The 25,584-nt window shown below is 37.4% G+C and overlaps 1 protein-coding gene across 10 annotated transcripts in view; it reads right to left on the bottom strand.

The window, feature by feature from the left end:
- The window catches only part of PHKB (phosphorylase kinase regulatory subunit beta), a 232,916-nt gene that overhangs the window by 77,781 nt on the left and 129,551 nt on the right, over positions 1-25,584 (bottom strand). For all 10 annotated transcript variants that reach the window (XR_012428701.1, XR_012428700.1, XM_065537576.2 and 7 more), the window contains 5 exons: positions 24,983-25,180; positions 20,722-20,779; positions 20,089-20,166; positions 17,754-17,912; positions 2,996-3,090 (listed from right to left, as the gene is read on the bottom strand). Coding sequence is in view for 8 of the 10 variants with exons in the window: in XM_065537576.2 (XP_065393648.1) it covers positions 2,996-3,090; positions 17,754-17,912; positions 20,089-20,166; positions 20,722-20,779; positions 24,983-25,180 (588 nt within the window). In the remaining 2 variants the exon portion in view is untranslated. The remainder of the gene's footprint in view (positions 1-2,995; positions 3,091-17,753; positions 17,913-20,088; positions 20,167-20,721; positions 20,780-24,982; positions 25,181-25,584) is intronic.

The following is a 25,584-nucleotide window of genomic DNA, read 5'->3' as shown; positions in this document are numbered from 1 at the left end:
TTGAGAAAAACTAAGAGACTCACAAGATGATAAGAGTGTTTTGCATGCCTGAGGCCTTGGGCCACCGTATACCAGTTTGTCCAGAGAGTTTGCACTAACAATGTGATTTACAGTGAACATCTGGGTTTTCCCTGTGGGGCTGGTGCTTAAACAATTGAGATGCTGCATGCCTACATAACTGACCTTTAGTAAAAACTATACACAACAAAGCTTGAGCAAGCTTCCCTGGTTGGCAACACTATGCATGTGTTGACACATACTCACTAGAGTAATTAAGTGCATCTCACTTGACTCCACTGGAAGAAGACACTTGGAAGCCTGTGCCGAAGTTCCTCAGGACTTGCCCCATGTGCCTTTTCCCTTTGCCGATTTTATTCTGTATCCTTTCACAGTAATCACCCCTAAGTGTAAGTGTAACAGCTTCTAAGTTCTGTGAGTCCTCTAGTGAATTACAGTGGCTGAGGGTAGTCATGGGATCCCTGACATACCTTCTTTCAAGGGTAAGCACTTCTACCATTTTCAGAAACTGCTTGGACTTTACTACTCCCTATTTACTTTCCTAACTTGTGGCAGGGTTTAAAGCACCTAGTGAATTCCCACAGATCAGTTAGTTACAAAATCTCACCTGTTCAATCATGACTAAGTGGCTACTGACACCAACATTTCAAACAGAGGGCTGCACATCTAGAGATATGTCTGACCCCTCTATTTCATCAGTCTACTTCGCCCAGCCCCAGGAACAGACATGGGCATGCCAGGTCTTGCCTACTGCTTAAAATGGCTGAAAAAGTGGCAAGGCAGCTTCAATATTTTATATATCACCACAACCACGTGGCAACATATCCACTCCCAGTAGTTTTCTGCTGCAAATATCCCCATCACCTCCCTCTCAGAAACTGTATACAACACTGCACAGAGGTATTCTGCCATGTGGCTACAGGAGAAGAACATTTCTCTTAGCTAGGATGTGGCTCCACTTGGGAGGCATGATACAGATAATTCAGTAGCAGCAGTACAAAGTAATTTTGACATAAAACCTACCTGCAGAGTGAATTATCTTAAAATTCACTCTCAGTCACTCACATCCTGATAAGCTTTCTTGAGCAGGAGAGAAAGAGTTGCAAGCAGTATGTTGTACACCAAAATTTACACATAACCCACAGCCATCATTATATGTGTCAAGCATGAAACAACTGTTTAAATTGATGATTTTGTTAGCCAAATGCCTATGAAATGCTTTGATGTTCTCTGGCTCCTGTCCGCACACCTCAAATCTGTGACCTATTAATTTATTTTCTAAGAAAAGGCTTTGAGGTTTTGTCACTCTAGAGAAGTGAGTCACACATGTGAAATACTATTTAAGTGATACATATTAGTCTTAAAATGGCTCAGTCCCAGCACTGGTAACATGAAGTTGGATAAATTCCCTATTTTGCCATGTCTTCAAGTAAAATGGTGTATTTCAAATCGGTACAGACTGTACACTTGCACTGCACCTACAAACACTTGTTTTGTTGACATGACACAGTCTGAATCCATAGCTACTAAATGCAAAAATTTAAAACCGATTCCTTCCCCAACACGTCACCAAGTGCTGAGAACAACTCTGCCAATTGTACCAACATGAGCAATAACTAAGATAAAGGCCAAATCCCCTCTTACATAAGGAGCTAACAGGCCAGTGAGAAACTTCCATCACATATTAACACAGGAATTTTATGTTCTTGAGAAAACCATAGCATTTATTTACAAGTCTCTCAAATAGCTTCTCATCCATAAATAACTCAGAGTCATTACATGTTTTGCTGAAGACCAGCAAAAGAGCCAGAGAAACAGTGCAATACAATCTAATGGGGCCGTTGGCTCTCCCTTTCTCTTATGAAAACAAGCACTTATTGCTCTGTGTGTGTGTGTGTGTGTGTGTAAAATATGTATTTTTTTTAATATAAGGAACATTTCCATTTGTAAGATTATCTTCTGTAAATGTTGATACCAATCTTATTAAATGCATGTTCACTGCTTAGAATCCAAGGCACACATGCAGGTTCATTCCCTTTCTCCTCAGGCAGTTTCCGCAATCCACAACATTCTCATTTTAACAGTCCTCATTACTGGTATCATTTAATACTTGAGGGTTTGCTCAAGTCACTATCAATCTTGCTGATCCTACAAACACTTATTTTGTTGACACAACACAGTCTGAATCCATAGCTACTAAATGTAAAAATTGTATTTTATTTATTTATTTATTTATTTTTTGTTGTTGTTGAGATGGAGTCTTGCTCTGTCGCCCAGGCTGGAGTGCTGTGGCTGGATCTCAGCTCACTGCAAGCTCCGCCTCCCGGGTTTACGCCATTCTCCTGCCTCAGCCTCCCAAGTAGCTGGGACTACAGGCGCCTGCCACCTCGCCCGGCTAGTTTTTTGTATTTTTTTAGTAGAGACAGGGTTTCACTGTGTTCGCCAGGATGGTCTCGATCTCCTGACCTTGTGATCCGCCTGCCTCGGCCTCCCAAAGTGCTGGGATTACAGGCTTCAGCCAACGCACCCGGCCAAAAATTGTAAAAGTATTCCTTCCCCAACACGTCACCAAGTCGCTGTTGCTGTAACAACTCTGTCAGTCACTCAGCCTTGTCATGGAGCCACAGTGCAGGGGAGACATCAAGCACAGGACTTTCGGGGGATCCCACTCCCTTCGGTCACTGGTCCTCCTGCCACCCAGATGCACTGCTTCTTCTCAAAGACACTTGACACCTTAAACTCAATATTCTGAAGATGGAAATGTTTACCTGGAAGGCACTTCGTCGGACCCATCTGAAACACACTTCCTCATTAACAAATAGCCCTTTACCACAAGAAAATCTTAACTAACTAGAAGAGGGAGAAACCTTTCCTTCAGAAGGAACAACAAAAACCTATTCAGAACAAAAATATACTCTTCAATTAAGCTTACATGTCTCTGGGCGAGTCTAAATTAAGAAATACAATATCTCTTTACCTGATTGGAAAACCTCATGCTCACGTTACGTTGATCTTTTAGTGGGACATAGCGCTGCACAGGATCAATGTCTTTAGGACTGATTAGTTCATCAGCTGAAAAAAAGAAGGGGAATGACATTATTGAAAATGCATTTGCATAACACTATAAACCAACTAGACTTTTAGAAAACACTCCAACAAGAGCAGAATATACATTTTTCTCAGTGTACATGAAACATCCTCCACCAGGATATACCACATACTAGGCCATAAAATAAGCCTCAATATATAGAAAAGGACTGAAATCATAAAAAGTATATTGTCTGACCACAAGGGAATGAAATCAGGAATCAATAACAGAAAGAAATCTTATAAATTCACACATACGTGGAAATGAAAACATACTACTAAATAACTAATGGGTCAAATAATAAATCAAAAGGGAAATGAGAAAATATATTCTAATATACTTTCTGAGGAGATTAATGAAAATAAAGACAAACACCAAAATCAATGGGATGTGGGTAAAACAATGCTCAGAGAAAAAATTATAGCTATAAAGTCCTATATTAAACAGAAGAAAAATCTCAAATCAACAACCTATTTTTCCACCTTAAGACAGTGGATGAGACGGCTGGGCGCGGTGGCTCATGCCTGTAATCCCAGCACTTTGGGAGGCCGAGGTGGGCAGATCACAAGGTCAGGAGTTCCAGACCAGCCTGGCCAACGTGGTGAAACCCCATCTCTACTAAAAATACAAAAAAAAAAAAAAAAAAAAAATTAGCTGGGCGTGGTGGTGTGCACCTGTAATCCCAGCTACTCAGGAGGCTGAGGCAGGAGAATCACTTGAATCCAGGAGGCGGAAGTTGCAGTGAGCCAAGATTGTGTCACTGTACTACAGCCTGGGCAATAGAGAGAGACTCTGTCTCAAAAAAAAAAAGACAGTGGATGAAAAAGAGCAAACTAAATCAAAAGCAACAGAAGGAAGGAAATAATAAAGATTAGAGTGGAAATTAATGAAACAAAGTAGAGAAAAACAATACAGAATCAAGGAAATCAAAAGCTCAATAAAACTTGCAAACCTTTAGCTAGATTGACCAAGAAGAGAGAAGACTCAAATTACTAAATCAAGAATGCAAGAAAGAACAGAGATATAGATCAATGGAACAGAACAGAGTCCTCAGAAATAATACCACACATCTACAGCCATCTGATCTTTGACAAACCTGACAAAAACGAGAAATGGGGAAAGGATTCCCTATTTAATAAATGGTGCTAGGAAAATTGGCTAGCCATAAGTAGAAAGCTGAAACTGGACCCTTTCCTTACTCCTTATACGAAAATTAATTCAAGATGGATTAGAGACTTAAATATTACACCTAAAACCATAAAAACCCTAGAAGAAAACCTAGGGAATACCATTCAGGACATAGGCATGGGCTAGGACTTCATGTCTAAAACACCAAAAGCAACGGCAACAAAAGCCAAAATTGACAAATGGGATCTAATTCAACTAAAGAGCTTCTACACAGCAAAAGAAACTACCATCAGAGTGAACAGGCAACCTACAGAATGGGAGAAAATGTTTGCAATCTACTCATCTGACAAAGGGCTAATATCCAGAACCTATAAAGAACTCAAACAAATTTACAAGAAAAAAACAACCCATCAAAAAGTGGGCAAAGGATATGAATAGACACTTCTCAAAAGAAGACATTCATACAGCCAACAGACAGATGAAAAAATGCTCATCATCACTGGCCATCAGAGAAATGCAAATCAAAACCACAATGAGATACCATCTCACACCAGTTAGAATGGCAATCATTAAAAAAATCAGGAAACAACCGGTGCTGGAGAGGATGTGGAGAAATAGGAATACTTTTACACTGTTGGTGGGACTCTAAACTAGTTCAACCATTGTGGAAGACAGTGTGGTGATTCCTCAAGGATCTAGAACTAGAAATACCATTTGACCCAGCCATCCCATTACTGGGGATATACCCAAAGGATTATAGGTCATGCTGCTATAAAGACACATGCACACGTATGTTTATTGCGGCACTATTCACAATAACAAAGACTTGGAATCAACCCAAATGTCCATCAGTGACAGATTGGATTAAGAAAATGTGGCACATATACACCATGGAATACTATGCAGCCATAAAAAAGGATGAGTTTGTGTCCTTTGTAGGGACATGGATGCAGCTGGTAACCATCATTCTCAGCAAATATCGCAAGAACAGAAAACCAAATACCACATGTTCTCACTCATAGGTGGGAACTGAACAATGAGATCACTTGGATACAGGAAGGGGAGTATCACACACCGGGTCCTATTGTGGGGAGGGGGTAGGGGGAGGGATGGCATTGGGAGTTATACCTGATGTAAATGATGAGTTAATGGGTGCAGCACACCAACATGGCACAGGTATATATATGTAACAAACCTGCACATTGTGCACATGTACCCTAGAACTTAAAGTATAATAAAAAAAAAAAAAGAAAGAAAAAAGAATGCAAGAAAGAAACATTACTAGAGAACTAAAGGATTATAAGAGAATAATATCATATCAAATATATGTCATCAAATTAGATAACCTAGATGAAATGGATGAATTATTCCCAGAAAGACACAAACTACCAAAACTGACCCAAGAAGGAATAGAAAATCTAAACAGATTTGTAAAAAGTACATAAAGTGATTGAAACTTCACACACACACACACACACACACACACACACACAAACACAGCTCAAGACTAGATGTCATCACTGGTGCATTCTACCAAGCAGTTAAAGAAAAATTAAAACCAACCTTTCACAAACTGTGCTCCCCCTCCCAAAAAAGAGGGAACACCTCCCAACTCATTCTAAGAGGTCAATATTATTCTAATACCAAAATCAAAGTATCACAAGAAAATTACAAAGCAAAATCTGTTTTACAGACACAAAAATCCTCAGCAAAATACTAGCAAACCAAATCCAGTAACATAAAGAAGGGATGACACATCATAACCAAGTAGAATCTATCCCACAAATGCAAGGATGGCTTAACAACACAAAGTCAATTACTAATAGACCTTACCAACAAAATAAAGAAGAAAACACTATATGATCACTTCCACAGACTGAGAAAATGCATTTGACAAAATTCAACATCCTTGAATAAAAACATTCAACAAAGTAGGAACAGAATAAAATGTATTCAACCAAATAAAGGGCATCTATGAAAAAGCTACAGCTAATATCACACTCAATGGTAAAAGACTAAATGCTTTTCCCCCAAAGTTCAGGAATAAGACAAGGATGTTCACTCTCACCACTTCTATTCAACATTGAACTGGAGGTTCCAGCCAGGGAAATTGGGAAAGAAAAAGTAATAAAAAGTATCAGATTGGAAAGGAAAAAAGCTATGGTAGTTAATAGTGTGGTATTAGCATAAGAATAGACACAGAAATAGAATACAGAGTCCAAAAATAAACCCTTGCATATATAGTCAACTGATTTTTGACAAGGGTGTCAAAATAATTCAGTAGGGAGAGAAAGGATTTTTCTTTGTTTTGTTTTGAGACAGAGTCTTGCTCTGCTATCCAGGTGGAGTGCAGTGGCACAATCTCAACTTACTGCAACTTTCGCCTCCCAGGTTCTTCAGGTGCCTCAGTTTCCTGAGTAGCTGGGATTACAGGCATTTACCATTATGCCTGGCTAATTTTTGTGTTTTTTGTAGAGACAGGGTTTTGCCATGTTGGCCAGGCTGGTCTTAACTCTTGGCCTCAAGTCTCAGCCTCCCAAAGTCTTGGGATTACATGCGTGAGTCACTATGCCCAGCCAAAAAATGTTTTTTTTAATTGACAAATAGTGCAGAGACAATTGGATATTCAAATGCAAAAGAATGAAGCTGGACCTTTTCCTCACACCATATATAAATATCAACTCAAAATAGATCCAAGAGTTAAATGTAAGAGTTAAAACAATAAAACTGTTAGAAGAAATTATAGGAGTAAGTCTTTGTGACTGATTTAGACAAAACTATGACATCACAACAAAAGTGATAAAAGAAGAGATAAACTGGAGTTCATCAAAATTATAACTTTTATGTGCCACAAAAGATCCATCAAGAAAGTGAAATAACAGCCCGAAGAACGGTGAGAAAACATTCACAAATCAGGTATCTTGTAAGGGATATAAAAAACTCATAACAACACAATAATAAAAATTTAAAAACCCAATTAAAAAATAGCCACAGTGTCTACATAGGCATTTCTCCAAAGAAGATATACAAATTACCAATAAGCACATGAAAAAATGCTCAACATTAGTCATTTGGGAAATGCTAACCAAAACCACAATGAGGTATCACTTTGTATCACTTTATATCTATTAGGAAGGCTACAATTGAAAAAGGAAAATAGGTAAGAACAAGTGTTGGCAAAGATGTAGAGAAATAGAAACCCTCACATAGTGTTGATGGGAAAGCAAAATGATACAGCAGCTTTGGAAAACAGTCTGGAAGTTGCTCAAAATGTTAAATGTAAGAGTTAGCATAGACCCAGTAATTACATGCCTAGGTATACACCCAAGAGAAATGAAAAATATGTCAAACAATAATTTTATATAAAGTCTATAGCAGCATTATTCATAACAGCTAAGAAGTGGAAACAACCCAAATGTTCATTTGCTGATGATATGGGTAAATAAAATGTAATGTATACATACAATGGAATATTGTTCCGCCATAAAAAGAATGAATTGCTGAAACATGCTACAACATGGATAAACCTTGAAAATACCACGTTAAGTGAAAGAAGCCAGACTCAAAAGTCCACATTATCAGTTTTGAGTTATATGAAATGTCCCAAATAGGCAAATCTATAGAATTAGACAGTAGGCTAGCCATTGCCTAGTGCTGGGTGAAAGGGTGAAGTGATGAGAGGGAAATGAGGAGCGACTGCTACTGGGCATGAGGTTTTTTTTGGCAGGAAGATGATGAAAACATTGTAAAACTGATTGCAGTGATGGTTGCACAACTCTATAAACATATCAAAAATCACTGAATTGTAAACTTTAAATAGGTAAAATATATGGTATGTAAATCATATCTCAATAAAGCTATTTTAAAAATAATAGGAAAGAAGTCAATTAGATTTCTTTCAGAAAAATAAAGGAAAGAAATCAGTTTGTTAAGAAGCAGTGTTTCCTGATACAAAATTCTAAAAGAGATTTCTGAGAAGGGGCATTCTTTTTTTATGGGGCAATGACCAACATGAAGGCAACGTTCTCAATTGCTGTTGCACTGTAAAAACGGAAGCCCTTTTAACATGGTAGTTCCTTATGGCAACTTTTGATAAAATCCAAGGATATAACATGGACAGAAATTTAGAGTGAAAAGCAGTGGGGAGGAAGGCACTAAGTCTGTGGTTCTCTGCTGCCTTCTGTTATAACACACTTGAAGGATACCCATCAGCACCAGAGACTCACTCACTACAGCAGGATTTCTCCATGGGCCTGGAAGAGAATATACGGGGGAGAGGTGGTGGTGGTAGGAAAAGCCCCTGAAATGCAATTCTGCAAAACCTCCTTGGAGTGCAAGTTGTCAGTTATCTACACAAATTTACAGTGAGCATATTTTCCAACCCAGCAAGTCTGCATCTATAAAGTTATCTTAGTTATGCTCACACATGTGCAAATTAACTGATAAAAAACAACAAAAAAATCCAACTTCTAAAGTGAGTCAGCTCACTTCTTCATTTTTACTGCATGTAAGCTATAAAATATGTTCATTTCATTCTTGATCTTTGGCTCTACGCTGATCACTTAAAAACAATACTATGCTGAGTTTTGTATAAATGTACCTGTGTATAATACTTACTAAAAAGATAACAGTTCATTTTCCATAGCTTTTTATATATTGCTTTTAGGTAGTGAATATGACAGAGCAGGGAATCAATGGTTATAAATTTCTTTGCAGCTTTAGGAATATTTCTACATTAGATTTCTATCCTGGGGTACCTTCCAGGCACATCTGCATTGTTATTTGAGACAAAATCACCAAAGGATTTTAGTGACTCTTGGAAGATCTTTTCAATAATAATTAAAGTAGTATTAATAGTAGAATAACAAGGAGGAGGAGGAAGAGCAGCAGCAGAGTCTGCCAGAGCCACCGCGGCCTCTGCAGCAGCAGCAATACCTACACAGTTATTAAGCTCCAGGCATTGTTTTAAGTATTTCACATATATTCATTCATTAATTCTCACAACAACCTTATCATTTTACAGATGATGAACCAGAGGCACCTGAGTGTTTAGGCAACTTTCTTGTGGTTGGTATACAGCAAAGCTGAGACACAGTCAGTTGGCTTCCAGAGTCTGGGCTCTTAATCACATAGTAATCCTGCCCTTTAAGAACACTGACATTCTACACTACATAGGTGAAAATAATACCAGAAGGAGGATGAAATAAAAAAAACTATTCAGACATGTTGCATTTTTCCTATCTAAATCAAGTTGCATAATACCAATGTTCTCCTTTCTCTCTGAAAAAAATATACTTTTTAAAAATTTAAACCAAATCAATAAAAGAAGCAGATATCAACATATAATTTTAATGTATTAATTTCAGTTTAGCTCATGATACAGGGTTGATTAACACACTGATATTCTAAACAGGCAGTAAATTATTTCCCTATCTCAATTATATGATCACCAAGATGTGAAAAAATATCTAAAACCAACAAGTTTTCACTGTCATGCTATAGAAATTAAATTCTATCTTTATTACAGTATTTTGTTATTTATAAATAGTGACAGATAAATTAAGAAACCTTATATCATTGTAAAGCATAAATGCTAATCTATTAAAATTGGTAAGAATCAAATGGTTAACCAAGTCTTTCGAAAGCTTATTTCTTTGCATTTCCTTCATATTTCTCTCTTTGTGCCACACTTCTATACCTAGATTGATGTTCCCACTTACACCACGTGCTCATCTATAACCTTATAGACTGTATGCTTCTTATACATGACGCCCAGTACCTAGCACAGCCGCCAGCACCTAGTAGGCTCTCAATACACTTACAAAGCAGAATAATAAATTAGTGGGTTAGCAAATACAGAAACGCTAATTGCCATAATCATTACTTTAATTTCCATAATGGTATAAAAGTGACAAATATCATTAAAAGGTCAAGTTGATGGGCATATTTTTTCCCCACTGCATTGATTTTTATTATTCAGGAGGCAAAAATAGAGGTCTTTGTTGTTCCAATTTAATGAAACTGGTTTTCTGGTGAAGAGTGACAATCCTGAAAGAACTTATATCCAACAAACTACAGAATATTCAAAATGAAAATAAAAGAGCGAGGGTAAGAGATCAATGGCTTTCTACATTTACAGTATAGCACCACACCTCCAAGATAATCAAGAATTTCTATAAAATAGAGATATCTGTCTTTAACTCCTTAGAAGATAGGAATTAAGTTAATTAATTTTTTTTTCACAGAAGGTTTATAAAATATACCCTGGGCTTACCTCAAGCAAAAATTGTCCAGCATAAAAAGAAAATATTAAGAAAAATCTGTTTCTTTAATGAAATAATAATTTAAAGAAAATTTAACAGAGCAAATATTTTTTATCATGACACAAAAATTACATAGGACATACTAAAATAGGCTCAGCAGATATTTATAGGGTAAAATTATGTACTTTAAAGCCTAGCTGATTCTCAGCTATGGTGACACATATTAGTAACACATGAATTATGAAATGAGCTATTTGGAGAAAGAGAAAATGCAGATCCTTAACCTCATATTATAGCAAAAAATTCCAAATATGTATGCGTGTGTGTGTGTCTGTGTGTGTGTGTTTCTGTGTGTGTGTGTGTGTGTGTGTGTGTATGAATTTTACTCAACTGATTAACAACGATGGACTTTCTAAAATTCAATGGTAAATTCCACAGCAAAAATTAAATAGGAAAACACTGGTAGATCTGAGTGTGTAAAGATTTTAAGTTCTGCTCATGAAAATATAGCAAAAGCAAAATTTAAAGACAAACAAACTAGGAAAAGATCAGAGAGGTTTTATACACTTAATATATAAAACATTCATGTAGACTGATAAGAAAAACCATAAAACCAAGATTAAATGGGCAAAAAAAAATTACTAGACAATTCACAGAAGAGTGACTAAGAAATATGTTTCTAATAGTCAGAATGTAAATGAAAACAAGACTCGATTTATTATCTTATTAGGTTAGCAATGTTTTTGTTTTTAATAGGAATATTTAATGCCACAGAGGTTACAGGTGACACAAGCACCCTGTAGACTCCTGAATAAATCAATAAACTCTGTTACTCATGAGCTCTGTAACCTTGGGTGAGTTGTTAAACTCTTGTGGGCCTAAGTTTCCTCACCTACGCCACGTAGTACCCATCTCAAAGAGATGTTAGGATTAATTAGGATGATGTTTGTAAAAGGCAGAGCGCAGAATGTGACATATTTTATTAGTGTTTCTGAAAATCAGTGTGACAACATGTATGAAAAGCCCTCTCAGAGTCTATTACTACTCTCATATTCAACTTTACTAATATATGTAAGGATGAGAATAATGTCTATGAAAATATTCTAGCACTTGTACTAATTCAATAAAAACATTTTAGCTTTAAGAAAGTCAGTTATCAGCCGGGCGCAGTGGCTCACATCTGTAATCCCAGCACTTTGGGAGGCCAAGGTGGGCAGACTGCCTGAGCTCAGGAGTTTGAGACCCGCCTGGGCAACATGGTGAAACTCCGTCTCTACTAAAAATACAAAAAATTAGCCAGGCGTGGTGGCATGCACCTGTAGTCCCAGCTGCTCAGGAGGCTGAGGCAGAAGCAATGCTTGAACCCTGGAGGCAGAGACTGCAGTGAGCTGAGACATTGCCACTGCACTCCAGCCTGGGTGACACAGCGAGACTCCATCTCCAAAAAAAAAAAAGAAAATCAGTTATTTATACATGAAGCTAAAGAAAGAAAGTCTTCCCAGGTGAAGCCTTTAAAGTAATACTACATGTGCTTCAAGATGTTTATAATGCCTGCTGCACAGAAATCCCACTTTAGGTCACTAGCCATCACATGGGTAACATGAGAAAGATAATGAAAATATTCTTGAAGTTTCCTGAAGTGCAACAACTGGGAAATCTCTTAGCAACCAACATGTAAAAATATACCTGTACATTCTTATCTATTCATTTTATCTTGAACTGAGCAGTAACAAAACCACGTGCTATCCTGAAGAGTCAACTGTATTTGAAGACAACAGACCAAAGAAAATCAAGACCTCAGTTTCTTATGTCCTTATATACACTAGGGGACACTTGATCAATGATTTTAAGTTTAAAAAGCATTAGATTTCCAGGTTTAATCTGTAGCTTTTATATTTGAGATCAATTAGGCAAGAAATGTCATGAATAAAATCAAATGCAAAAGGGCTTATTTTTGTGACAAACACTGGAATTAGGAAGTAGTATGTCAGAATAATTAGGTTGCCCTTAGAGAGAGATAGACAGAGAGAAGTATTTCCTATAACTCTTGTTAGTGAGCTACTGGATATCCATAGTCACTATCAAAGAGTAGGTCTCTATAAATAGAAGCAGAGATCAACAGGGAGATGAATGGTGAAGCAGGAACAGAAAGGGGAAGAACCATTTAAACATGTATTTGTCCCATAGTAAATGCTTTATGTGTATTTCCTTACCAGCTAATCCTTATAACACAAAAATAAAGAAATTAATGTTCAGGGAAGTTAAGAAAACTCGAATCACACAGGTAGTAAGTGGCAGATCTTACATTCAAACCGCCCCCCCCCAGAAAAAAAAAGAAAAGAAAGAAAAAAAAAGGGAAGAGAAGCTAGAGAGGGAGAAAGAAGAAAAAGATGATAATGTCAGAGAAATAATTCATAACCCCACAGTTACAAGTTTGCTGGGTGTTAATAAACATTTAAAATATAATTTCTACAGGAAAATAAATTGGCTTCCAAACAATGACTTACCAAAGAACTTTGGGAACCCAAGAAATTAAGTTGGGAACTTCGTATATACATAACACTTTGGAAATTTTAAAGTACTTCTATATCTATTTTATCACTTTAAAAGTAGCTTGTTAGTGTTCCAAAGAAATTAAATAATACCCATCCACAAAAGAAAAAGATCCTGCCACGTGTCGTGATCTGTGCCTGTAGTCCCAACTACTCAGGAAGCTGAGGTAGGAGGATCACTTGAGCCCAGGAGTTTGGGGCTCCATTGAGCTATGATCGTACCACTGCACTCCAGCCTAGGTGACACAGTGAAACCCTCTTGTCTCTTAAAAAAAATTCTGGCCGGGCGTGGTGGTTCAAGCCTGTAATCCCAGCACTTTGGGAGGCCTAGACGGGCGGATCACGAGGTCAGGAGTTCGAGACCATCCTGGCTAACACGGTGAAACCCTGTCTCTACTAAAAAATACAAAAAAACTAGCCGGGCGAGGTGGCGGGCGCCTGTAGTCCCAGCTACTCAGGAGGCTGAGGCAGGAGAATGGCGTAAACCCGGGAGGCGGAGCTTGCAGTGAGCCGAGATCGCGCCACTGCACTCCAGCCTGGGCGACAGAGCGAGACTCCGTCCCAAAAAAAAAAAAAAAAATTCTGTTGTGAGATTCAAGCAAATTTTCATTAACTTGAGTATTCTGGGCGTTTGTGTATATTGGAGAGAAAGTTGTAGTTAACTAAAATTGCTTAATATTCAAGTTTACCAAGAGAATATATCTTGTTTTAACCATTAATGTTTATTAATGTTTTCAAAATATCCACCCTAAAAATTATTGTATTCACCTGCCTTAAATTATACAGTATGTAAAGTCTTTAATGAGCCGGGATCATGTAGTAGTACCTGAATGAAGATCATCACTATGAATGTCTGATGTACAGGATAAGAAAACTTAGTCGCACATATGGGATAGACAAGCTGAAGTCTAGAAGTCAGATTTTTTTTTTTTTTTTAATTTTGAGATGGAGTCTTGCTCTGTCACCCAGGCTGGAGTGCAGTGGCGCAATCTTGGTTCACTGCAACCTCCGCCTCCCAGGTTCAAGCGATTCTCCTGGACTACAGGTGCATGCCATCACGCCTGGCTAATTTTTTGTAGTTTTAGTAGAGATGAGGTTTCACTGTGTTAGCCAGGATGGTCTTCATCTCCTGACCTCATGATCCTCCTGCCTCGGCCTCCCAAAGCGCTGGGATTACAGGCGTGAGCCACCACACCTGGCCCTAGAAGTCAGATTTTTAAAAGCTGATATGTTAGTATCTCTTTTTAGGACATACTGAATAAGAACATATATTAAAGTTATATAATGGCCTTTATAATGGTTTTCTAATGGTTTTAGAGTAATGTTATCATTAACTTTATATTTCTTTAGTTTTCTGAATCTCAAAAAAAAAAATTTCAATCCAAACATCAAGATTTTCAAGCAATTTTTTAATCCTTTTTTTGAGACAGGGTCTCACTCCATCACCCAGGCTAGAGTGCAGTGGTGCAATCACGGCTCACCACAACCTTAACCTCCAGGGCTCAGTTGATCCTCTGGCCTCAGCCTCCTGAGTAGCTGGGACTACAGCCATGCACCACCATGCCTGGTTGGCCGATTGCCTGAGCTCAGGAGTTCGAGACCAGGCTGGGCAACATGGTGAAACCCCGTATCTACTAAAAATACAAAAAATTAGCCAGGTGTGGTGGCGTGCACCTGTAGTCCCAGCTTCTAGGGAGGCTAGTTGGGAACTCCTGGGCTCAAGCAATCTGCCTGCCTCAGCCTCCCCAAATGCTGGGACACAGGCATGAGCCACTGCACCCAGCCTCAAGTGATTTTTAATGCAATAAATCAGTCATGTGATGATGCATAAAGATGTCTCATGAGATTACAATACTGTATCTTCACTATACCTTTTCTATGTTTAAATATGTTAGTACACAGATACTTACCATTGTGTTACAATTGTCCACAGTACTCAGTACAGTAACATGTTCTACAAGTTTGTAGTCTAGGAGCAATTGGCTATAGGCTAGGTATGTTGTAGGCTAAAAATCACCTAATGACACAATTCTCAGAATATAGCCCTACCATTAAGCAATCAATGGCTGTACTTTTAAGGTTATTTATTTTTGCAAAGGGCTCAGAAAGGTACTCTGATTTCTTTAGACTGGTCTTACATGAATGGTTTCTAAACTTTCAAATTTGAGTAACAGTTGAAGGTATAACTAATGATCATTTTATTCTAAGACATGTCAATGTATCTTAAGATATGTCTTAGGGGGTTTAAAGTATATATGTTTATAATATTTTTACCAGTTATATAGAAAATATTGATTTTCTAAAAGTATAAATTTCGTAAGAGAAAAGGAAATACTGTGAATAATGAACTTATTTTTTAAGAGCACAGTGGGGAGTTCAGGCCTTGGTTCAGGATATAGCATACTGTGTCTCTTCTTTAACAATTGAATAGAAGTCACAGTTTTGTTATATAATTATTTAGTTGGGCACACATAAAGCAAAATATTATTAGACTTCATTGAGATACAAACTGGCCTGAATTAGTGAAAGTCACATACTATAGAGTATTTTTAAAGATTCACTATTATATTATTTTCATGTAAAAACAGTAACCACAATTAGCTGCCCACAAAATGTTGTCAAGCAGATATCCAACTGAGGCTCCTTTAATGAATAAAGACAATTTAAGTAAATGTTGTATCTGGAATCTTAACGAAAATCCATAGAAGTGATGGTTCTTAGGGGTAGTATACAATAGTTAAGAGCAACTAAATGATTCAGTCTTCTGAGATGTTATTCGTCTTAACCAGTGAGCTGTTAACCAGGTGACACAAAGCTAGGCTAGACTACTAATGAATATGCAATATTTCTTTTTTTCAGCTGGAGATAAGTATGTGGTTTCATAGTATGCAACATACCTTCTGCCTGTTCTTGCTGCCTTTTCAGAAGATCAGCAGGGAAAAGAGAAACTGACTTTCTTTAACAGTAGCCCTGCAGTATTTCTTATTCTTTTTGGTCAAGAAACAGAAATGGAGGCATGACCTGTGCTATTTCTGTTCACTCTGGTCTTAATATGAGAAAATACTATCTTCACTCAAGACCTGTCTACATTCAACACATTTATTTTGGAAAGTTCGATGCTTTTTTACTGATACTATTGTCAATCTTTTTCTTTTTTTAAAGCTCAATTTGCTTATGTAGGGTGTGGTCAATTCCACCTTCTCAATTCACTAGCCTTGTCAATTTTATCTAGAGGCTTTGCTCAAACAACATTCTTTCTAGTTGCACTAAACCCAGGCTGGATATACGGCAAAAAGCAGGATGAAGAAGGTTTTAATTTCATATCCCAGATCCCAGGTTCCAGTTTTCAGCCTCAGAATCACAGAAAAAATTCCTCATGCTCATTTGTAATTTCCAAACGTAGTACATAAAAACACTTAAAATTTTTAAAAACTTTTAAAAAATTCTAATGTTAAAATTCTTATCCTTACATAAAGTTAACTAGTCCTCTACTAAAACACATTTTACTTAACTGTATCAACAAAGCTTCTTTGTAATTATGCTAGTGAGATGGAAATAACAATCTAACCAGAGATAACTTTCCCAACTTGGGTTGATTATAAGAAAACTATTTCATGTGTCTTTCCCCCCACTTTGGAAATTCTAAAAGCAAAGCCTATATAAATAATATCAACACCTTGTCAAAAAGCTGTCCCTTTAAAGGAGAAAGAAAATGTTTCTTCATGTTTTAAAATTAGCATTAGGTATATATAGAGACCCAGAAAATAGAGTTAGGAAAGGAGCAAACTGAAAACAGCATTAACTTAGTTTTCACTTATTTGGTTAGCTTCTGCCTGCTCTTACATATCATTTACGTAAAGCTCAAATTGGAAATCTGTCCTGTGAAATATTCTTCCCTAATGGAATATTTTTTAAAAACTGAAGATGATTACTCTTATGGTACAAATTTATTAGAACTTATGCAGTAATGCTAGAAACAACAAAAATCATAACAGTATTTTATACAGTAGGCAGTTCTTTTAGTGCAGGTACAGTATTTCATAATCTTTTTGCCATAAAGGAATTCTGACTCTAAAGTGATAGCCTTTTTGATGTAAATGCTAATAACATTTAAAATTTGAACAAGGAATGTTGCAGGAAGATGCATAATGCTTTCCCTGTGTTTATCAAATTTGTCTTCATTTCAAAGCGTCCAAGAGTGCTATGATTCAGCTCAAGTTGTAGAAGATGAAAAATAATTCTTCAAAGAATAATGAATAATGGCCCTATTAAGCCTCCAACTAAAATTGCCAATATGTATTTATTGGAAAGAAGAGAACTTTGAGATGACCAATACCTTTTGGCAAGTGGTTTACTAAAGGTATGACCAAGCATGACTGTTACTGTTAAGTCAGAATTTTTAATATATAAAAGTAACTCAAAGTTTCTATAATCTGCAGGAAACCTATATAGTAAGCCAAATGCAGCCCCCTAAATGATCACAAATGGTACCCATACCTATTGCGCTTTCTTCCCAGAAACTGTCCATCATCATTCAGTGAAATAGATATATTAATATACCACTAGATACTAAGAAACTCCCCAAAGACCTCCTAAGAGCATGAAACACCACCCAAATCCAACATAAACATCAGCAAAGGCATATTTATTTCTAATAGTTTAATACCAAGGAAAAAAATACCATTCCCAATCTTCTCCACTTACCCAGGAGTTTTGCGATGATATAAAGTGCTTGTCCCCAAAGAAACAGTTTTCCATCACGGCCACAGTTGCTAGGAAATCGTTTTTGACTACCGGGGTTATTTTTTTCATATTCTACAAAGTCAGCTGGCACATAATAGTACTTTGGTACAACAGGATATCCTATGGAGTTTAAAAATAAGTATTTAAAATATAACAAATCTGTATTCGTCCACTCTGATGCTACTAATAAAGATATATCCAAGACTGGGTAATTTATAAAGGAAAGAGTTTTAATGGCCTCAGAGTTCCACATGGCTGGGGAGGCCTCACAGTCATGGTGGAAGGTGAAGGAAGAGCAAAGGTATGTTTTACACGGTGGCAGGCAAGAGGGCTTATGCATTTACAAAACCATCAAATCTCCTGAGACTTATTCACTACTATGAGAACAGTATGGGGGAAACTGCCCCCATGATTCAATCATCTCCACCTGGCCGCACCCTTGACACACGGGAATTACTATAATTCAAGGTGAGCTTTGGGTGGGGACACAGCCAAACCATATCAAAATTAGTGTCTTTCCCAAAAGTTTCCTTCAAGACACTGTAATGATTAGAAAGCAGGGAGGAAGACTTGTTGTGCAGGAGGCAACAGATTTGATAAGCTATAGAAATCCGGATATTCTGGTTCCTTTCAGATATTGCCAGTGAAAATCATGGAGAAAAAAAATTGACTTTAAAACACTAATTCAACAGCAGATTGTTATGCTTTGGCTAACAATGAGTACATAATCTCCCTCAACAACATTTACTTTTAATACCTTTAAATGAATCAACAAATACACAGTACGCAAATATTTAGAGCCATAGAGGAAGCTATTTTTAATAGGATTAGTCTACAGAAGCTTCACAAATGAGATACTGTGTAATCTTAAATGAAGAATTATAACTCTGAGCCAATGCTAGAGCAAAGAAATCCCCATTTAAGCATTAAGCCCATTATCTACCATTCAATATCACTGAAGAGAAAAAGCCATCTCCTCTGTGACCATTTAAAAATGGATTGGTAGGAACTAAAATTATTATTTAAGAGTAGAATCTTTGTGGATGATAAAATGGGAAAATAATCAACAACCTATGTAGGATGCTACAGAAGACTTTTTGCAATATTAGCCCACAGTAAACTTAATTTTTCTAATGAAATTGCATAGATTTCCCTAAAATTTTGCTTCCTTACGTATCAGACAATCAACAATATTTGTGTCTAAAATCAGTAAGAAGGTCTATGATATACAGATAATACTTTGAACATCACTCTCTGAACACGATGAAACCTGAAGCAAGGTACATTAAACTGCTACACCTTAATGCATCAATGATCTAACACTAAACATTAAAAGATCTGCTTCAAAGGATTTCAAATATTACATGCATTACAAAATTTAATGCATTATTTCTCACACTGGACAAGTGATTATTTGTAGCATAAAGACAAAATTAATTTTTAAAAATTAATATTCACTTTGAAATCAATGTTTATCCATACACATTTCACAACTTTTAACATTATAAGCATGTTAGTGAGCATATAATATGAAGTATTTACTCTGAGATATCTCTGGAAAACCCCAAAGAATATCACAAATTTCATGTGAGATAGGAATGGGGCTCAGTGCTATGATTGTCAGTACTTTTAAGCCCCAAAGACATCTAGAACATCTCATTTGGAATTCCTTTGAAAATTGGTTTTCCCAGTTATATAGAAAATTCAGTTATGTTTTTTGAGGGTCCCTGCTGGTGGTTGACTGAAACCAATATACCCTTACTCCTAAGACTGGGCCTTCTGACCATTTCTAAAATATTAAATCCATCCTCAAAGGATGATGTTTTAGCACCACGGCAGATGTTCAAAATACAATGCTAAGGACCCTAGAAAAAACTCTAAAGAAGAGGCCAGAATATTCTCAGCAATTCTAGTGCCTTTAGACAAGGGCAGAACCTCTCTAGGTAGCCCTCCACGGGGGGACACTCACTTGACTATAGCATTTTTAGTGACCTGGATAAAAACTAGTCACTTTCTATTATTGTGACACTATACAGAGTAATGGAGTTACATAGTAAATAACAGATGGAGGAACTCAGTCCACCTGACAAACTATTTTGGAATGACTATACCCATGCCCACCTAGATTCATCTCCATCTTTGTCTTGCTTAATCTTCTTTCTGATTTCATTTCAGGGATCACTTATTTTTTCAATTTAATATAAATTATTGTGTTTTACAAAGGACTCATTTATACATTTTAAATAAACATTAAGGAAATGTTGGTAGGAAGAATTTCTTAAAAAGACTACTATACCTTCTGTGGTCTGATGAAGTACTGGAGTCAAAAGATCCTGATATTCCTGTACTTGCTTAGGATTGCCTCTAAAAACTCCTAAAATATAAAATATAAAATCCAGTAGCAGCTGAGCTTAATAAGGATCTCAAAAATTTTACCTTAGAAAAAATATATTAGCCCAGTTACAATTATTTTGGTAATTTTCTATGCAAATGGTAAAATTAAAATTGAAAAAAAGTAATGCAAATCTGTGTGATATTTTTCCAAGAAATTGGTTTTAGAAAGTCACGTTAGCATTTAGAATTGAAAACTGAATTTTAATTGAATTTTCCCTATTCCTAAGTATAAATGTTACATACACTCACATTATCAAGGATTACAGTATTAATGATTTCTACTAATAAAAATGTTTCTATGTAAATATGAATAATATATATGGTATCATTTTTTAAATGCTTCCAAGTTTTTTTAATTGTTTAAATGATTTAGCATTCACTCATAAAGCAAAAGAGTCGCATATACAAATGCTGGGCAATTAACATCACTGAAGTGCAGTCTATTTTTCTAGCTGAAAAGAGTCATATTTCATTTCTGCTCTTCTTTAAACCACTTAAATCCTATAGCTTAAATTTCAGGAAAAAGCTTACTTACCATCAATCATCATATAAAGGAAAAATACGGGAAATTCACATTCAATGCCATCAAATAGCTAAAACAGAAAATAAAACATTATATTTTTCACTAACAATTAAATTATTATTATTATTTTGAGACAAGATCTCACTCTGTGGCCCAGGCTGGAGTGCAGTGGCACAATCATGGCTCTCTGCAGCCTTGTCCTACTGGGCTCAAGGGATCCTTTTTCCTGCCTCAGCCTCCCAAGTGGCTGGGACTGTAGACACACACCACTGTATCTGCCTATCTCTCTCTGTCTCTCTCTCTCTCTTTCTTTTTTCTCAGAGATGTGGTCTCCTCCCTGTGTTGCCCAGGCTGGTCAAACTCCTGGTCTCAAGAGATCCTCTTACCTTGGTCTCCGAAAGTGCTGGGGTTACAGGCATTACAGGCATGAGCTACTGTGCCCAGCCACTAACAATTAAATTAGAAGAACTATAGTTAGGTGATATGTCAAAGATTTGCTTATAGCAATAAAATTGAACTGATTTTCTAAGCAGTTTCCTTGTTCTTTTTTTAAAAAAAAATTTCCTCAGGTCTTATTATTCAAAAGCTCACTCATTCAGTTCATCAAACTGCAGTCCTTCAATAAATATTTACTGAATATTTACTAATGCCTGGAACCAAAAAGACAGAGAACTTCCCTCAGAGGCTCACAGTCTAATAGGGAGGCCAGCATATAAATAAACAACTACTATGCAGTAGGAAATATCTACACATAGTATGTCAGGCTCATAGGGAGTGGAACACCTGAGTCTGCCTTGGAGTCAGGGAATGTTTATAGGAAAGGAGATGTTTCAGCTAACGCTAGATGGACTTCGAGATGAGCTAAAGTAACTCAAGGCAAAGGAAATAATAGTTACAAACCACAGATGCATAGAAGCACAAAGTATGTTAAAGAATCTACCAGCAATTCAGTATTTCTGGAATAAGCAAGGACGAAGTAGTGAAAACTGAAACCCAACAGATGGGCCAGGCCAGCCAGATCAGGAAGGGCCTTGCAGGTCATGCTAAGTGGCTAAGACTTTGGTCTGGAAATAAAAGAGAACCACAGGTGAATACTCAGCAGGATCAGATTTACTCATTATATTTACTTGCTAGACTGAGCAGCTGGTAATACTGAAGAGAGTTGTAGGGCAAGAAATAGGACCAGCTGGAATTCTGCTGGAGCAAAATCCAAAGAGAAGAGATGACAACCTAAACTGAGGTTTCTTAACTTCAGCACTACTGACATTGTGGCCAAATAATTCTTTGTTGTTGGGCTGCCCTGTGTGGTGCAGGAATGTTTAGTAGCATCCCTAGTATCTACCTTCCAGATGTCAGTAGTACCTACCATATTGTGACAACCCAAAATGTCTGCAGACATTGTCAAAAGTCTCCTGGGGGGCAAAATCACCCCATATCCACTAGCCTAAACCAGGGAGTAATAGAGAGGAAGAAACAGAATTTTAGGATTTTTAGGAGGCTAAATCTGCCAGTCTTGGTGATTGACAAAGGTAGATGGGTTAAAGGAAGTGCCTAGAATGACTCTCAGGTATAGGGCCTGGGCACAGGAGTGGAAGCTGAATACAAGCAGACTGTAAGACACCCAAGCGAGGATGTCCACCAGGCAGCTGCGTACAGAGGGTGGGCACTAGAGGAGAGGTATGAGTTAGGGATGGAGATCTGTGGTTAACAGCTATAGCTGAAGCTGAGAGTTCACAGCCAGAATGAAGAGAGGCTAGGGCTGTGCATGGACCCTAGGAGAAGTGCAATGTTTAAGAGGGGGCAGAAGAAGAGGAACCTACAAAGTAGAATAAGAAGTAAGTGAGAGAAGTGGAGAATAAAGAATAGGGTCACAGCCAATAGAGAATATTCCAACAAAGAAGACTCAGCAAAGACACTCAAATGCCAAGAAGTTCTGTGAAATGAAATCAGAAAAGCATCCACTCCGACTCAGTAATGTAAGCGGATTGAAGCCAGCACAGCTACTGGGGAGTGCTGGGAAGTAAGCCAGTTCGTAGGGGGAAAGAGTAAGCAGGATGTAAACAAGGAGACACCAAGTAGAGGCCATGCTTTTCAGATGTGTGGCACAAAGAGAAAGAGGATGGAGGTGGACAGGGAAAGGGTTGAGGAAGGGTTTTGTTTGGTTTCTTAATGATAAACATCAATATGCTTAATGAGGAAAAAAGCTAATTTAAGTTGGGGAACCAAGACAGAGAAGGTGGAAATGGGGAAGATGAGGAGAAAAAAGAAAGAGAAATAGATATCCTTCTATCACAGAAGAAAACAAGTGAGGGTGTCAAGAAAGTAAAAGAGAATAGGATGGGGTATACACAGGACGGGTTAGCCTTAGAAAGAACAGAGAGCTCCTTCTGTGAGGCAAGAGAGACAGAAGGAAGTATGGATGAAGGAAAGACACAGTGGAGGAGGCCATGCAGAAATGAAAGACTATCAAGCAGAAAACAAAAAGGAAAGTCTGCAAACTTGAGTACAAATAGGAAAAAGCTGGAAAAGCTTTCATGGGGAGTTCCTGGCAGAGTCAGATAGCAGGACTGACAAGAACTGACAGCAATGATGAGGGTGAACCAAGACAGATCTCCTGTCTGTGGGGCAGCTCCTACCCACAGTGCTGTGCCTTTCCTTGGTGGTGCTCAGCAGAAGGTGCAGAAAACTTGCTGGACAGATTCAAAGTTGGAAGTGTGCAAGGTGGTAGTTGGTTGCAGGTGGTCCAATTCAAATGTAAGTGCTGTAAATATTGGCACAGAAAATGTATTAAATAGGAAAGAAACATTTGAAGATGTTTAAGAGATAAATGGATCTTTTGGTCCAACCTAACAGATTGTAACACTGCCAACACTGCTGAAAATTTCAAAAGTGCACACAATAAAATGGTTTCCAAGTGATAGTCAACTGTGAAATTAAATAAAATAAAGCTGGGTGTGGTGGTGTATGCCTGTACTCCCAGCTACTTGGGAGGCTGAGGCAGGAAAATCACTTGAGCCCTGGAGTTCCAGTACAGCCTGGGCAACCTAGTGGGATCTGGTCTCTATTTAAGAAAAAAAAAAAAAAAAAGAAGAAGTTAAATAAAATGATAAATAGCTTGTCTAGTTTTTCTGCAAAAGTGTATGTCAAATTTTAAAACAGTACGTTAATTGCCAAACAACTTAAAAGGTATAATGTTGCCTACACATTTTCTATATACAGATTCCTAGGGACCTTACCTACCTTCAGTGAGCGAGCCAATTATGCCCATGCATACAAAATATCTTTCAGCCGGGCACAGTGGTTCACGCCTGTAATCCCAGCACTTTGGGAGGCCGAGGAGGGCAGATCATTTTAGGTCAGAAGTTTAAGATCAGCCTGGCCAACATGGTGAAACCCCATCTCTATGAAAAATACAAAATAATTAGCTGGGCATTGTGGCATGTGCCTGTAATCCCAGCTACTCAGGAGGCTGAGGCAGGAGAACTGCTTGAACCCGGGAGGTGGCGGTTACAGTGAGCTGAGATCATGCCACTGCTCTCCAGCCTGGGCAACAGAGCAAGACTCCATCTCAAAAGGAAAGAAACAAAAATACAAAATACCTTTCAATACACTACATTAAAGCAAAGTCCTCAGCAATGTGCATGACTTCTTACTTTTTTGGGGTGCTATTTTCTAGATGGCTTAAAAGCAGCTAGTATAAAACTAGATATAGTGGTATGTGTGTTTTGAAATACAAAATATTTTAAAACTAAATATTCAGAGGACTATATTTTAAAAGAAAGTGTCTAAATGAAACAGATAAAGGAAGATGGAATGGCCTATCAGTTTTAATAAAAGAATTTGCTTAAAAGATTGAAAGGAATATTGCAAACAGATATTTAATATTGTAGAAGACAAATAGTATGGATCAGGCAAGCAGAGGACTGAAAACGCAATAGAAAAATTATTCACCCAATAGATCAACATGGCCCATTATCAGTAAATACCTCACTGGTAATAAGAGCTAGCACTTACTGAGCATTTACCATGTGCCAAGCACTATTCTAAGCACTTTTATGTAAGTTGTTTAATCGTCATAAGAACCTCACGATATAGGTACTATTATTATTTTACCCCAATGAAAAAAATTAAACACAGAGACAGGTTAATTAACTGGCCCAGGGCCACATAGCTAGTAAGCAGCAGAGCCAGAATTCAAACCCAATGGTCAGTCTCCTGAATCTGTGCTTTTGATTGCTCTGATATGCGATTACCATGGAATATTTCTTAATACCTTAATTTCAGCTGGCTTGTAGTAGCATCTGTTGGGATCTTCCAGTGATGTTCTATACCCATCTCTCAAGAAACGTTTAAATCCATATTTTCCTTTTAATTTTCTAACCACTTTATCAAGTGTCTGGCTAAACAGAACTTCATCATCCAGGGCAAATGCAGGATAACTGATGCAGGGGAGCAGGGCGGCATCTGTGTTCTGGAGGCAACGAGAAAGAGAGACTGTGAGTGTCCACAGCGATGTGATCAACACAGCCCAAGGAGAATGATAGAGATGAAAAGCCAGTGAGGTTATGCAGTCAAAAGTGAGCACGCTCTGCTCCCAGGATCAGACAGCTGTTTCTATGGCATGTTCCAGGAAACCTTACAGAAGAGATAAAACTTCATTTGTTGATAGTATTTTCAAGGTTCAATGGGCTCGAACGTCAAAATATTAATTAAAATGGTGCGCAAAAATTTAATAGTTGTCACAACTTAGTCTGTCACAACAATTTGCTTACAATAATGAAAAAGAGGAAACAACCGAAATATCCAACAATTAGTTGAGTAAATTAGCAACTATTAAAATTTATATTGTAGAAATCCGTTTACTGGTATGGGACA

This window comes from Macaca fascicularis, chromosome 20, assembly GCF_037993035.2.
Source record: "Macaca fascicularis isolate 582-1 chromosome 20, T2T-MFA8v1.1".
Taxonomy (NCBI): Eukaryota; Metazoa; Chordata; class Mammalia; order Primates; family Cercopithecidae; genus Macaca; species Macaca fascicularis.
Note: the sequence above shows the minus strand (reverse complement) of the source record. Positions and strands in the feature narration are given on the sequence as shown.